We start from the raw sequence: 14,643 nt of genomic DNA, 5'->3' as shown, positions 1-14,643 counted from the left end.
AGGAAAGTTTCCTTTAAAGCTCCTGTGAGGAGTTGTCAGCCGGTGATAAAACAGACTTTGAAATTAATACTCATGCCCCTTTTTGACCCACAAAATAGACAAAAACTATCAACCTCAAAATTTAATATTTCTATATGGTTGTTTTATTGTTTATAATTTAATTTACAATTTTTCATTTAAAAATACAAGTCAAACAAGACACGGAAAGGAAAAACAAAATAGAACAAACAAACAAAAAATTATGCACACTTCTAAACACAGTACAACGATAAAAATGTCAAAAATTATGCTAGTCTAGAAACAATATTTGTAAGGGGTGATTATACAGTCCTTAAGTCCAAGATTAGATTGAAAGTCCAAGTGCAAAGTCTGTAATGTTGATTCCAAGAAGAGAAGACCTTCTCTTAAGAACATGGAGCGAGGATGTGTAATACTGATAACACCACTTATACACTATTGAAAGTACACAGTAGAACAAAAAATTGCATAGTTAATCAGTTGGTTTATCAGTTAATCAGAGTTGGACAGAGTGCATCGAATCTCCTCTAAGTATAAGCAAGAAACCACGTCATTCAGCCAGGCTTTCTGTTAAATTTGATCTTAGAGGGGTGCCGTAGGTGAGAGACTTTAAACTGAATTAATTGCAGCCTTGCATCGATTGAATAAGGTTTTATCCCATTCAGTCTTTTACCCCTTAGATCATCTGAGATGTCTATTCCAGGGCCTTTGACCCAAGTGTCCCTAATATGGAGAGATGAAGCCTCCATAGAAAAAAAAATGACTAAGGATGTGATCAACTGGTTTAGGTAGATTGTAAAAACTGTGGTGTTTCACTTTGGTTGTTTTCAATGTTTGAAACTGCTGTGGTGGGTAGGTGTTGACACAATTTACAGAATACTATCAAAGCAGCTTTTGTTTACAGATTTAGGCCTAGACCACATTTATAAATATATTATTTTTTGACCGGATATCTTTGTCCTCGTTTAAAAAAAAATCTCTGTCCACACCACAGAAATACCTCTGTCCGTACGAAGAGGCAAAACTGAAAACGATCGCCTCTGAAGCCTGCAATGCCATGCCTGGCCTTTAGGTGGCAGATTAGTAGAATTTGAAAACCATAGAAGAAGAACGTTATGAGCATGTGCAGTCAAAAACAGGAAGAAGAAGCAGTCGACGGAGCAAGGAGATGGTGGAAAAAACAAATAGAAAAGCATCACAGTCATCTGTAGAGCTGTAATGAGCGCAAAAAGAGCAAAGAACACAGAAATAACGCAGGAAATGTCAGGCATCGTACATGTTGTTTGTAACCGTTGCTACAGTGACGTTTGTGTGGTTGAGAGGCCCAACTGGACAGAAAAATGTGTGTTTAGGAATAAATCCACATTTGTGTGGTCCAGACCTTAAAGGCAAAGATTCTTGACTGACTGCTTCAAACTCTTCTCCCTCATAACTTTACTTAAAAAAAACAATCTACGTTAATGTAACACTGCATTGCTAATGTTTTGTAATTATGGACATTCAGTTATTTATTTTACAACAGGCATGTTTTGTAAATTGGTTTGAACGTATGTATGAATGATTAATTGATTGACTGTGAGAGCACTGAACTTATGTCCATGACAAATTTCCCTTCGGGGACAATTAAGTTTATTTTATGATCTTATTATCATTATAAAATGAAACAGGATGAGACCCTTTGCTGAAAAAAGAATGACATCCAAAACCCCCCAAATCATTTTTTCCCACAGGAGCTTCAATAAACAGTCAAATCTGCTCTCAAACTATGAATCTATTCCCCTTTAATATTCAAAATTCTTCATTCTCAATTCAGACAAAAATGAATCTTTTCTGGAAAAAAAAAAAAGCCAAACTCTTTATTATTAACCAAAACTATCCAGGAACTGAGGTACAACTTTCATGCAGCACCAACAACCTCCAACCACCAAGAACTTGAGGCCTTTGTACCCTTAAAGGCAAAATTCAGGGCAAATAAACTAACAATGTTTTTTTAATGTGGGGCAGTGTGATGACAGAATACTTACATTCAGTTGTCACATTTTCTGATGGCTGGGCAGATTTTTTCAAACTGGAACTGTAAGAGCCGAAGGGGTCATATTTCCCCATCCCCCAAGGAAGTTACACCCTCCCCGCACAGCCCTAAAACCTGACTTTTGTCACTTACTTTGTCTAACGTCTTCATAGCGCGCCTCCCCTGTGCACCTTGTCCCCCTGAATGAGCGGCGTCTGCTGTCAGAGCTGAGCGTTTTATGAGCTGCAGTCGTCCTGCAGGAGCTGAGGACCACATTCCTGCTCACAGACACACGGGGAGAGCCCACGGAGGAGGAGGAGAGGTTTGGAGGTTTATGGTGGGGCAAAGGTCTTACACATACACATTCCCCTAAAGGGAGGTGTGTGTTTGTGGGGACTGTAACACAACACACGAGCTGAACACACACGTCAGCATGTGGTTAGTTCGTCCAACCTGGAGGTGATTGACCCCAGGGAAAGTTAGCTGTTTCTGGGTAATTCACACATGGATCAAGTGTTGCTCATTTTATCTCAAAGCATGCACGCGCTGTATTCATCTAAGCCGACACAGAAACAGAATTAAACCCCGTAATTACCGGCTCGATTGACTTTGAAAAGCCGTGGTGTTTGAGCAGTAAATGATACCCACACACGGAGCAGGGAGCGTCTCCTCTCCCTCACACACTCTCTGTTTACCCAGTCTGGAGGTACACTCAGTGTGTTTGTGTACCAACACATGGTTCAATAACATCTGCTTTCTCTGAGCAGACCTGGCGCTGGGCTTGTCGGTCATGGATTATGTCCTGCAGACGGACTGTTACTGAAAGCAGATGGGTAAATATACAGGACAGATGGGGGGTGATGAACAGAAAGAGAGGGGATGAAGAACAAATTTGGTGAGGGAGACAAAAGATGGACAGTGTGACTGATGGAGGATGAATGAGGCAGGAGGGGGAGAGGTTTGTTGTACACGTGCTGCAGTGAAAGAATCTGAAACAGGAAAACTGGAGGCAGGAAGGTGAACATGTGATACTGTAGGAAGATTTTCCTAAGAGCTGCAAAAATATGAAACATGACACAAAATAAGGCCCTGTTTACACAACAACGTTTCATCTAAAAACGCAGTAAAAAAAATTCTCCGTTTACACAGAAACACAGAGGGACTGTAGTAAGCATGCCAGGCCTTTAGGTGGCGCTATAACTGTCTTGTCCAGAAGCAGCTTTTGGGAGATCTCCACCGAAGTAGAGTTGAGCTGATCGTCTAGTGTATTGGTAAAAACCAAGAGCAGAAGTGGAGCAACAGACGCACATTTTGTACAAAGACAGTCAGCAGATTCAATGGTACTGTTGGACTGTCCTATGCGCTTGCGCGGGCGTCAGCCTTCTCACTGAAAACGCCAGCTTACTGTTTACACGGCAACGGTGTCGGCAGTGTCTCAGAAAATTCCTACTCTGGGGGCCATTTTTAAAAGTTTGCGTTGTAGGTTGGCTAAAAAACGCAACAAGGCTTTTGTGATTCACCCTAAAACTGTTGTTTTGTCAGTGGCCCCTAAGAAACCATGCCTAGAATCCAGGATGTTAATTTTTTACTGCTAGAAAGTTTTATTTACCTTTTCAATGGTGCTATATTTATAAACAACATGCATTTTTGGGATTAGCAGCAGAGTTAATTGTGTGGATTTGATTCACAAAACGATACGGTACCGATGCCCGGCACCTGGCAATCAGTGTCGGTACTCAAGGGTACCAATTTTCGGTACTGTTTTGTGTTTATGTGGTCAAATATATCAGTTTGTTTAATAATAAAGTATAGATTCTTTTCAATTTGACATATTCATCCTGCAATATATAACCTTGCAATGCTGTGTTCATATCCAGCATGGAAAATAACCTACTCTTCCACTCCCTCACAGTCACAAGAATGCATTTAGGTACCTAAACATGGCACCTTTTGATTTTACATGAATCGATACCCGGTACTTTCGACAGAATTTGGTCGATACCTGTAAAAGTACCTGATTTGGTACCCATCCCTAATCTTCGCTGCCAATGCCGTACAGCTTTTACAGTCCTGGTCAAGTCTTTTCAGCAAATTCTTTAGCACAACAAAAAATATCTTGAAAATGGATCATAAGTCGTCATGGGAACCCAACCAACACAAATCCAAAAGTAGCTGTTTGTGCTCTAAGAGAGTCAAACGTCAGGGTTTCTTTTTGATTGTGCTGATTTTGGTGCCCCCTATGGACAAAGTCCTGTACATTCATAAGTTGTTTGTTTCCTTGAGAAAAAAGATGGAAAATCTTATCCTGCTTTCTTTTAACAGAGGTATATGAATATTTCCTCTGAAAAACATGGAAAGGAAGTTTCTTTAGCATGTTGGTTGGACACCTACCCCTTCAAAATGGTTTTAGGCATCAAATATGCAATGAGCGGGTTTTGTTTGGAGTCTGGCCTGGAGCCTCACACACATTTTGTATTTGTTTTGGAATTAAAAGGAGATTGGATACAATGCGCCAAGGTAAGGTATTTATCAGTACAGTTATGTAGCGCTACGGTTTGTAACATGTCAGCAAGCAAACATTGTAGTAGCTGATTATATGTAGTGCTATCAGCAGCCCGGTGCTCTGACGTATCTGTAAGCTAACATAACAACAAGTAAACACTGTCAGTTTGTAAGTAGTTTAGTAGCTGTTTACATTTAGCATAGCTGGCAGCCCGGTGCTGTGACACGTGTCTGTAATGTGTAATGTTAGTGAATCCTGGTTATGTCCTGCCAGTCATCTACCAATAAGAGCTAACGTAACCTCACTCTTCATTTTATTGATAGACTCTCAAGTTTGAACAGACCACTGCAGAATAACTGCTGACTGTGGGTTGGAGTCAACATTAGCACAAACAGATTAGCCCTTTTAGCCTTTAGCTCGTGCTCTATCACTCTCCTTTTTATCTTTCTTCTGCTCTTCTGTTCTTTTTCTGTGTGACAGTTAGGCTCCAGTGTCCACCATCACTACAAAATTAATCACAGAAATCGTTTTAGGCAGAGAAAAACACAGATCTCTCTTCTCTCTACTCGATCGGGACACTAAGAAGTAACATTTAGATATAAATTGTGACCTGTAATATTGGCGCTGATAATAAAATCCTGTCTGTCTCATAACCCTGTAGAAATCCTGATAGTGGCTTTAACTGTTATATTATATATATGGTTACTTCCTGTATGTCACAGGGCGTTTCTGTGCTTTACTCCATAGGTGTCCTGTTTGTCTTATCCACCCTTGCTGTCCTTTAAAACTAGTGTTGTTATTTTTACATAAAATATGTGGGACGTTTTGTCTCCTTTAAACTCGTAACCCATCGATCAACCAACCTGCTCTGTTTGCAGATCAGCAGGAGGTGTGTTTTCATTTTGAAGACTCCTTTGTGAGCCATATTTCCTCCATGAGCCTCTGTGACCTACAATAACTCATAACTGACCCTAAGGGTGTTAATTTGACAAGACTTTTATTATGAAACGCCCTGTTTCCATCCAAGCTAGGAAGACCTGTCATGTAGTAATAGTTAATAGAGAAAACTAGAAACTTTAAAAATGACTTCACTTGAGTAAGGTCTGGGTTAGAAAGGGGTTTGGATTTTCTGGAAGAAGCAGCCACTCGTTTATGTTAAAAAAAAAGGGATGACGTCTACTCCTTGAACTGTTTCCTTCTTTCGGTTTGCACCGACAAACATCTCCCCAACATCCACACACACTTCTGCTTTGATGTCACGCTAACTTGCAGTCAGAGCTCCCATGTGAGACACAATGAGGCGTCTCGGTGTAATTTCCTCTCTGTAGAGTGTATACAGTTGTTAAGGTGCACACATAAACATACGTGCATGTTTGCAAACTACAACGCATTCCACTCCACACACAAAAATGCACTTTATATACAGTAAACACTTGAGTTCCTTCAGTTTAACAAATCAAAAACCATCTGAAGGCCGGGGGCACATTCCTCAGCCGTGTTCCTGTGAAGACGTAAAGGTGCGTGTGTGAGTGTGTTTGAGTGTGTGAGTGTCCTTGTGGAGCTGGGTCAAGGAGCTGCCAGTTTAAAAACGGTAAGACTAGAAAACAGGAACGCATTTATACACATTTATCACACTTTATCTGCTAAAAGTTAAGGCTTAACGTTTCAATTTCAATCTGTAGTGGACGAATAAAGTGGCCGCTTTGGATTTGTTGACATTTATGTGGACTAGCTTTCATCTTAGTACACCACCAACACCATTTAACGTTACAATTCTCCTGCCATACTTAAGATAAATGAGCCATCAAGCTGTTGGTTTTGTATAAAAAAGCTAAGGGGTTTGTTAGGTTGGAATTTGAAAAGAGTGTTTTTTTTTTTTAGCATGATACACACAAGGTGCAGCTTGAGATGCAGCTTGCCTCAATGTTAGCTAGCTGCAGTTTTCACCAAGTGTCTTGCATTTAATATTTTTTTGGCCTTCATTGTGTTTTTAACATAAAACCTGACTTTACCCATGACTTAAAAAGTTATGTTTGGCAGCCCCCTTTAGCCTGCTACACTTCTCACCATCACGCTAGTAGCTGCCTAGCTAAATAAAAGCTACTAGCATAACATACCAGGCTCCCGAACTATTTTTTTTTAATCTGACCCTTTTTATTTATGTTTTATTTGAATGTTGTGATAAGTGTGGAGCTTTAAACTTACTAATTTGGTGGCTGATTCATTTTTAGAGTATGACCTGCGCAAGTAGCTTCTGCTACATTTAGCTAATGATGCCATGCTAGCTGTGTACAGCAGTACAGTGCAGTAGGACATGTCTGTCTCATATTGTGTTTCTGTGGGTTTTTTTTTTTAGTTACTTTCAAGTAAGGAGGGACAGTTGTGGACAAAATAGAGTAACAAGAATTTAGCTGTAGTTATATTTTGTGTTTTTTGTCCTCCAACTTTCTGAAGATGCTACATGCGTTGTTTTGGAAAGTCTCTCTCCTGGAGTTTTATATATAAAGTAAGGCTGGGACGATATGCTTTCCTCCCAATTCGATCCATTTATGTTGGGTTTTTTTTGAGTGCTGATCCGATTTAAATTGCATTTATTCAATATAAAAAATTTTGGGGATTTTTAGTTTGTTTTTTTTTTAACACCAGACTATGCGAAGAAGTTAAATGATGATGATGTGTACAGACTATATCAGGAGCCATAGTTTCCAAAAAAATGCACATCACACAGAGTTAGTTTTCAGGATTTATTCAGGGGATCTGACATCTCAACTTTTATCCAACCCAGCTTATAAACAAAGAAAGGACTTAAATTTGAAATAAAATAATTAAAAAAACAACAATATTTTACCAAAAAAAACCACGATTTAAATTGTTAAACAAAAAAAAATCAAAATTATTTGAAGGTTTTTTTTGACAAGTGACAGCAAAAAAAAAATGAACTAAGTCAGCTTTGAGTAGCTGCCACTTCCTTGTTAGACCCCACACAGTGGGTGAGTGGAGGCTGGTGGTGTTGGTGCAGGAGCAGAGTGACTAGCAGAAACCTGAGAGTGTTAGCATGGAAGTGAAAGTGTCTGGCGTCTCTGTGTTGACTGTCGAGGCTTGTTAACCCACTGACTGATGGTTTGATGGTAGGAGGAGACGTCCTGTTGACTCACACTGGGAGTCGCTCTGTTGGTGGTAGTGGTGGGGAGCAGTTCTTCTTCTCTGGGACGAGTTGGGGACTTTGCTTGTTCTGTTTACTCAGATGTTTTCCCACAGACCTTATAAAGCGTGGAGGCATCAAACCCCACCAGGCTGTTTAGTTTGCTGTGTTCCTGCAGGTCAGTGGGTGGATGTGGGCACAGAGTGGTGTCTCCTCCACTCCTCATTATGAGAGATCTTTGCCCAGACAAGTTTTCTCATTCTTGTGTTGATTTTCACTCTCAGTAGTATTACCTTTGATAATTATCAACCTCTTTTATTTATTTATTTATCTATTTTTACTGTATTCACAGAGGGACAGTGTAAAGTAGGCATGTCCAAACTCAGGCCTGAGGTCCATTTTCATCTAACACATATTTATTAAGGGACTAGAATTAATCATGTTGTGAGTCAAGTGTACATCTACCCTTTCTGTCAAGCGCATAAAAAACAAAGCAATATCTTACCAAACTATATTTTGAGTGTGCATAGCTAACACTTTGTACATTCTGCAGAAATTCAAGAAAACTTACAGCTGAGGCACATATACACTCACAGGACACTTTGTTAAGCACATCTTGCTAGTACCAGGTTGGACCTTTTAGCCTTCAGAACTGCCTTAATCCTTGGTGGCATAGATTCAACAAGGTACTGGAAACATTCCTCAGAGAGTTTGCTCCATATTGACATGATAGCATCACACAGTTGCTGCAGATTTGTCGGCTGAACATCCATGATGAGAATCTCCCGTTCCACCACATCCCAAAGGAGCTCTATTGGATTGAGATCTGGGGACTGTGGAGGACATTTGAGTACAGGGAACTCTTTGTCATGTTGAAGAAAGCAGTCTGAGATGATTCCAGCTTTATGACATGGAGCGTTATCCTGCTGGAAGTAGCCGTCAGAAGATGGGTACACTGTGCTCATAAAGGGATGGACATGGTCAGCAACAATACTCAGGTAGGCTGTGGACTTTAAACCATGCTCAGTTGGTACTAAGGGGCCCAAAGTGAGCCAAGAAAATATCCCCCACACCATTACACCAGCAGCAGCAGCCTGAACCGTTGATACAAGGCAGGATGGATCCATGCTTTCATGTTGTTTCCTCCAAATTCTGACCCTACCATCTGAATGTGGAGCAGAAATCCAGACTCATCAGACCAGGCAACGTTTTTCCAATCTTCTATTGTCCAGTTTTGGTGTTGCTGTGTGAATTGTAGCCTCAGTTTCCTGTTCTTAGCTGACAGGAGGGTCACCCGGTGTGGTCTTCTGCTGCTGTAGCCCATCTGCCTCAAGGTTGGACGTGTTGTGTGTTCAGAGATGCTCTTCTGCAGACCTCGGTTGTAACCAGTGGTTATTTGAGTTACTGTTGCCTTTCTATCAGCTCCAACCAGTCTGTCCATTCTCCTCTGACCTCTGGCATCAACAAGGCATTTTGTCCCACAGAACTGCTGCTCACTGGATATTTTCTCTTTTTGGGACCATTCTCTGTAAACCCTAGAGATGGTTGTGGGTTAAAATCCCAGTAGATCAGCAGTTTCTGAAATACCCAGACCAACAACCATGCCACGTTCAGAGTCCCTTAAATCACCTTTATTCCCCATTCTGATGCTCGCTTTGAGCAGCAGCAGATCGTCTTGACCATGTCTACATGCCTAAATGCTCTGAGTTGCTGTCATGTGATTGGCTGATTAGAAACTTGCGGTAACAAGCAGTCGGACAGGTGTGCCTAATAAAGTGGCAGGTGAGTGTATGTTTGCCACACTTAATGACGGATTTTTTGACAGATACAGGGTTCCCACGGATCCTTGAAAAGTCTTAAAAGGCATTGAATTCATAATTCTAAAAATAAGGCCTGAAATGGCATTAAAAAGTCTTAAATCCAAATTTCAGAAGTCTTAAAAATTTGAACACATTGGTAAGATTTATATTAGTTTTAAGTAAAAAAAAATATTAAGTAACATTTATCTATTTTTCTAAATAATTTCCTGATTTACTCTCGTGGCAACATTGTGTAATCACAGTAGCAGAACTTACAAAACGGTGATGTGGTTGCACCAGAAGCTTTTAAAACAGACGCATGTCTTGGTTCTACCTAGGTTGCCTGTAGAGAGAAAAAATGAGGAAAAATTGGCAAAAAAATCCAAAAGTGGCTTAGGGAAATTGATTATGGCAGCAAAATTGAGAATAACATTTGAAATTAAATTTCAAAAATCATGTAAAAATTTCAAAAATGGTTGTGACAGTGGATGGGGGCAAAATAGGCATAAAGTTGTAAAAAATGGGGTTAAAAAAAGGTAAAAAGTGACATTGTATGTAAAATAAAGATTGGGTCAAAATTGCCTCTAACCCAGGTAATTCATGCGGTGTTTTTGTTTGTTAGTTTTGTTTGTTTCAATTGTGGTTCGTTGTCGACTTGTTTTTAAATTTGATTTCCAACGTCATTAAAAGAGTCTTAAAAAGTCTTAAATTTAACTTGCCTTGAGCTGTAGGAACCCTGAGATATATCAAATAAAGAATTCATACTTTACTGTCAGGGTTAATAAATATGTTAGTAAGACGCCTTTGGTCATTTTCACAAAACTAATGTCGCCCTAGCTTCTTCATCTAACGAACCATGGTTTCGTAGCATCCTGGATTGTTTCTGTTTCTGACTCTGTTTTCAGTCACAGCTCATCCAGAACCAGTCAGTCACAGTTTCGCCTGCAGGCGAACATTTACGTCACATTTACCCACAAAGCCCCATCCGTCAGCATGCACAACATCCAGTCTGGAGCACAAAGAAGAGAACATGTTGTGTTTTTCTCCGCTGTCCTTCACTCGTCTTGTTCTGGAGAGCATCAAAACACCCAGAGTGACTCACAGAACAATGCAGCCATGTTTGCATTCAGTTTCCTGTATTACTCAGGATTTCTAGGAATCCCGAGTCTATGTGTGTGTCCTTGTCGGGCTGGTCTGATACTGGTAGGTTTTTGTGGTTTCTTCTTCCCTCCAGTCGCTCAGGGAGGGTGTGGAGTTTCCTGTTTTGAATCTAAATGTTAGTTAGTCAACATTTTAATTGCTATACTGGATTCCCTTTAGTTACAGTTTAGATGGCAGAGTGACAGACGCTGCATTTTTGGTGTTAGATTTCAAATATACTTTATTATCAACATTTTTTTACACCTTGTTTACGTCACACAGACTCATCTTTTATCTCTCACACTGTTTTGTTTCCTGTGGTTTTAAAAATACTCTGAGGAAGTGAAGCTCTGCCTACACTGAAGACTTACTTTAGATGTGAAAATCCTCGACATAAAGGGAGTGGATGAATAAATCAGCCTCTAACATTCATCTTCTCTGTTTTTCAGGCCAGAAACAAGGAGACAGGAGTCCTCGCCGCCGCCAAACAGATCGAGACAAAATGTGAAGAAGAGCTGGAGGACTACATGGTGGAGATTGACATCCTGGCTAAATGTGACCACCGCTACATTGTGAAGCTGCTTGATGCTTTCTACCATGACAACAAACTGTGGGTAGGTACCACAGACATCTGGTTAAAGCAACAAACTCTGGGTGTGAACCACAGACTTGTCAATTCTGCAGAAACGAGTAAACAAGTCCGCCTGAAACACATCAGTCATGTCACTCTCTGTACACTTAAGCACTTAGATAAAACCGAAACAATAAGAAGACAAACAAGCTAATTGATTGTCTTTGAACGGACTGCATGGGAACGCTGAATGTACAAAAACACATTTTCTCCTGTCTGCACCATTCCCCCACTCGTAGGATGTGTTTTCTCTAAGTTAAGGAGTTCCTCTCTGCACCAAGTTTTCTTTGCAACACTAACTTGAACATACAGCAGGGAGGAGTAAAAACACAGCTCCTAACCCTGTGTGTTGGCAGGCCCACGGGATGTTTTGCTTCCATCTGCGTCTGCCTTGTTATTTCACTGCAACAGTATCTCATCTTCCACATATGAAGGCTGTGTTAGAAAATAAAGATAAAGAGCAGGATTGCTAAAATTGGGATTACACAAAGCCTCCAGGGATGACATAATGCACCAGAAATGAGCCAATCCTCACGCTGATGTTGCTGCGAGACCGAGGATCGGTTTCAGTTCAGCGCCTTTTTGCTCTCGAGCTATTTTCCCTCACTGGGTCAAGTGTAAACTCCTCTGTAATCTCCAAGTTTGTCTGGCCAAGGAAAATAATAGTGACCTCATGCTGTGTCACAACCTTACATTTCTGAGGAATTACAGCAGGGATGAGACTAAAGATAGCTGTGCCTGTGCTTTTAACCCCCTTCACTGTCCTGTAGACATGAAAGTAGATTTTGGTTGTTTGAATCTTTAATTTTTTGATATGGTATAGAATAGAACTTTATTAGGGCCCGAGCCCCCGAGAATCGGGGGGCGAAGCCCTATTGTAACTGTTAGGATTATTCTTCTTCTTCTTCTTCTTCTTCTTCTTCTTCTTCTTCTTTGTTTCTGCCAATACAATGCCATTTTGCGTGCCTTTGGCTTGAAAAAAAGGCGAAATGACCTAGCCACAAAATTCAAACTCGGCGAAAAATTTATGATTCCACTGTCTCTGCAAAAATTCATCCCCCCTTGCGCCCCCTAGGGGCTTAAAACTGCAGCCCCTTGGTCTGCTTTGAGCTACAGCCTTGAAATTTGGTGGGTATAACAAGCATGCCCACATGAACAAAAAAGTCTCTTATGACTATCGTGAATTCTCAACACGAACTTCGCTATTAGCACGTAAACATGGGATTTTCACGATTTGTAGCCTACGCATTTGAACGAACTAGTCCTAGGGCTTTTGTCACAGCAACTCCAAACTTGGCATGTGTATACTACACACATTGAACATTAATAATCATAGCTAAATTTACAGAATTTTTTTCCGTTTGGCTAGGACAGTGGCTCAAAGTTCGGCATTTTTCAACTTTGTCCAATCTGCACCAAAATCAAGACACATGTTCAGTGTTAAGCCCTGGACACAGCCATGTCCCTATTCCTCCCAGAAATTACAACGCCTCCTGATGGCAATGGCCTGAAATTGCCAAAATTACGTTTATAGGCTATGTATTTCAATGAACTACTCCCAGGTTTGGACTAAGATGAACTCCAAACTTGCCTTGTGGAAACTACACACATTGAAGATGAACACTTACAATACAATTCTTATCATCTTGTATGGCTCGGCCACAAATGGCCGCCAAAGTTCACCATTTTGCTACTTCATGAAAATCTTAATACCTCTCTTGTACAATGTTGGATCAGGCCCAAAATGCACACACATGTTAACTCTCCCATCTCCAACACATCCATATACTTCTTTTCATCTAACACTACAGCGCCCCTTACTGTTAACAGGAACTCATGTCTTTTACTCTCTCATTCATAGCCTCTTCATTTTTTGCCATTTTCTTTTTCATTTAACTTGCAAATGTCTGTCACGCCTTCATAAAGCATTACAAATCAGCTCATGTCCTCAAGGTCAAGGGTGTGTCTATGGCACTAGCTTCACCTCGCTAATGTCAAAACACAGCAGGAAGTAGTACTAACTCAGTCATTTAAGGTCTAATTTCTTCCAAACTTCACACACACCATGAAAGTCCATCCCCCAACTCTTTTATAACCTCAAATCTCTGCTACTGCAATAGCGCCACCCACTGGAAATGCTTGATCATATTATTACATTCATTTTAACGTTTGCTCCAAATTTTACACACATGAAGTCACTCCCACTCCTGACTGCTGTTGACATGAATTACAGTGATAATGCTGCTCCCCCTATGGTACACTAATCATATCAACTATGCTTTCAATGTACCATGCATGCTTGCTTGCGGGGGAACAACCTCATCCATACACAGAGCTCTTGCTTGAGGCACATTTTGCTGCACTTAGCCCGCTTGGGAATTACCCCAAAACGGACCATTTCCCGCGGGGCGAGGGCCCGTCATTGCTGCATGCAGCTATATTTAGGGCCCGAGCCCCCGAGAATCGGGGGGCGAAGCCCTCTTGTAACCGTTAGGATTATTATTATTCTTCTTATTCTTATTAGGGCCCGAGCCCCCGAGAATCGGGGGGCGAAGCCCTCTTGTAATCGTTAGGATTATTATTCTTCTTCTTCTTTGTTTCTGCCTATACAATGCCATTTTGCGTGGCTTTGCCTTGAAAAAAAGGCGAAATGACCTAGCCACAAAATTCAAACTCGGCGAAAAATTTATGATTCCACTGTCTCTGCAAAAATCCATCACCCCTCGCGCCCCCTAGGGGCTTAAAACTGCAGCCCCTTGGTCTGCTTTCAGCTACAGCCTTGAAATTTGGTGGGTATAACAAGCATGCCCACATGAACAAAAAAGTCTCTTATGACAATGGTCAATTCTCAACACGAACTTCGGTATTAGCACGTAAACATGGGATTTTCACGATTTGTAGCCTACGCATTTGAACGAACTAGTCCTAGGGCTTTTGTCACACCGACTCCAAACTTGCCATGTGTATACTACACACATTGAACATTAATAATCATAATACAATTTACAGAATATTTTTCCGTTTGGCTAGGACACGGGCTCAAAGTTCGGCATTTTTCAACTTTGTCTAATCTGCACCAAAATTTACACACATGTTCAGTGTTAAGCCCTGGACACAGCCATGTCCCTTTTCCTCCCAGAAATTACAACGCCTCCTGATGGCAATGGCCTGAAATTGCCAAAATTACTTTTATAGGCTATGTATTTCAATGAACTACTCCCAGGTTTTGACTAAGATGAACTCCAAACTTGGCTTGTGGAAACTACACACATTGAAGATGAACACTTACAATACAATTGTTATCATCTTGTATGGCTCGGCCACAAATGGCCGCCAAAGTTCACCATTTTGCTACTTCATGAAAATCTTAATAGCTCTCTTGTACAATGTTGGATCAGG

At 40.7% G+C, this 14,643-nt stretch overlaps 1 protein-coding gene across 1 annotated transcript in view; it reads left to right on the top strand.

Annotated features, from left to right (window-relative positions):
- Positions 1-14,643, top strand: part of stk10 (serine/threonine kinase 10) — a 91,045-nt gene that overhangs the window by 13,487 nt on the left and 62,915 nt on the right. The window contains exon 2 of the mRNA XM_074672595.1: positions 11,063-11,227. Within this exon, the coding sequence (XP_074528696.1) occupies positions 11,063-11,227 (165 nt within the window). The remainder of the gene's footprint in view (positions 1-11,062; positions 11,228-14,643) is intronic.

Source organism: Halichoeres trimaculatus, unplaced genomic scaffold (genome assembly GCF_033239565.1).
Source record: "Halichoeres trimaculatus isolate MK-OKI-2021-1 unplaced genomic scaffold, fHalTri1.1 fHalTri1_scaffold_6, whole genome shotgun sequence".
In the NCBI taxonomy this organism is placed as follows: Eukaryota; Metazoa; Chordata; class Actinopteri; order Labriformes; family Labridae; genus Halichoeres; species Halichoeres trimaculatus.
The sequence above is the reverse complement of the archived record's forward strand: the minus strand, read 5'-3'. Positions and strand labels throughout refer to the sequence as shown.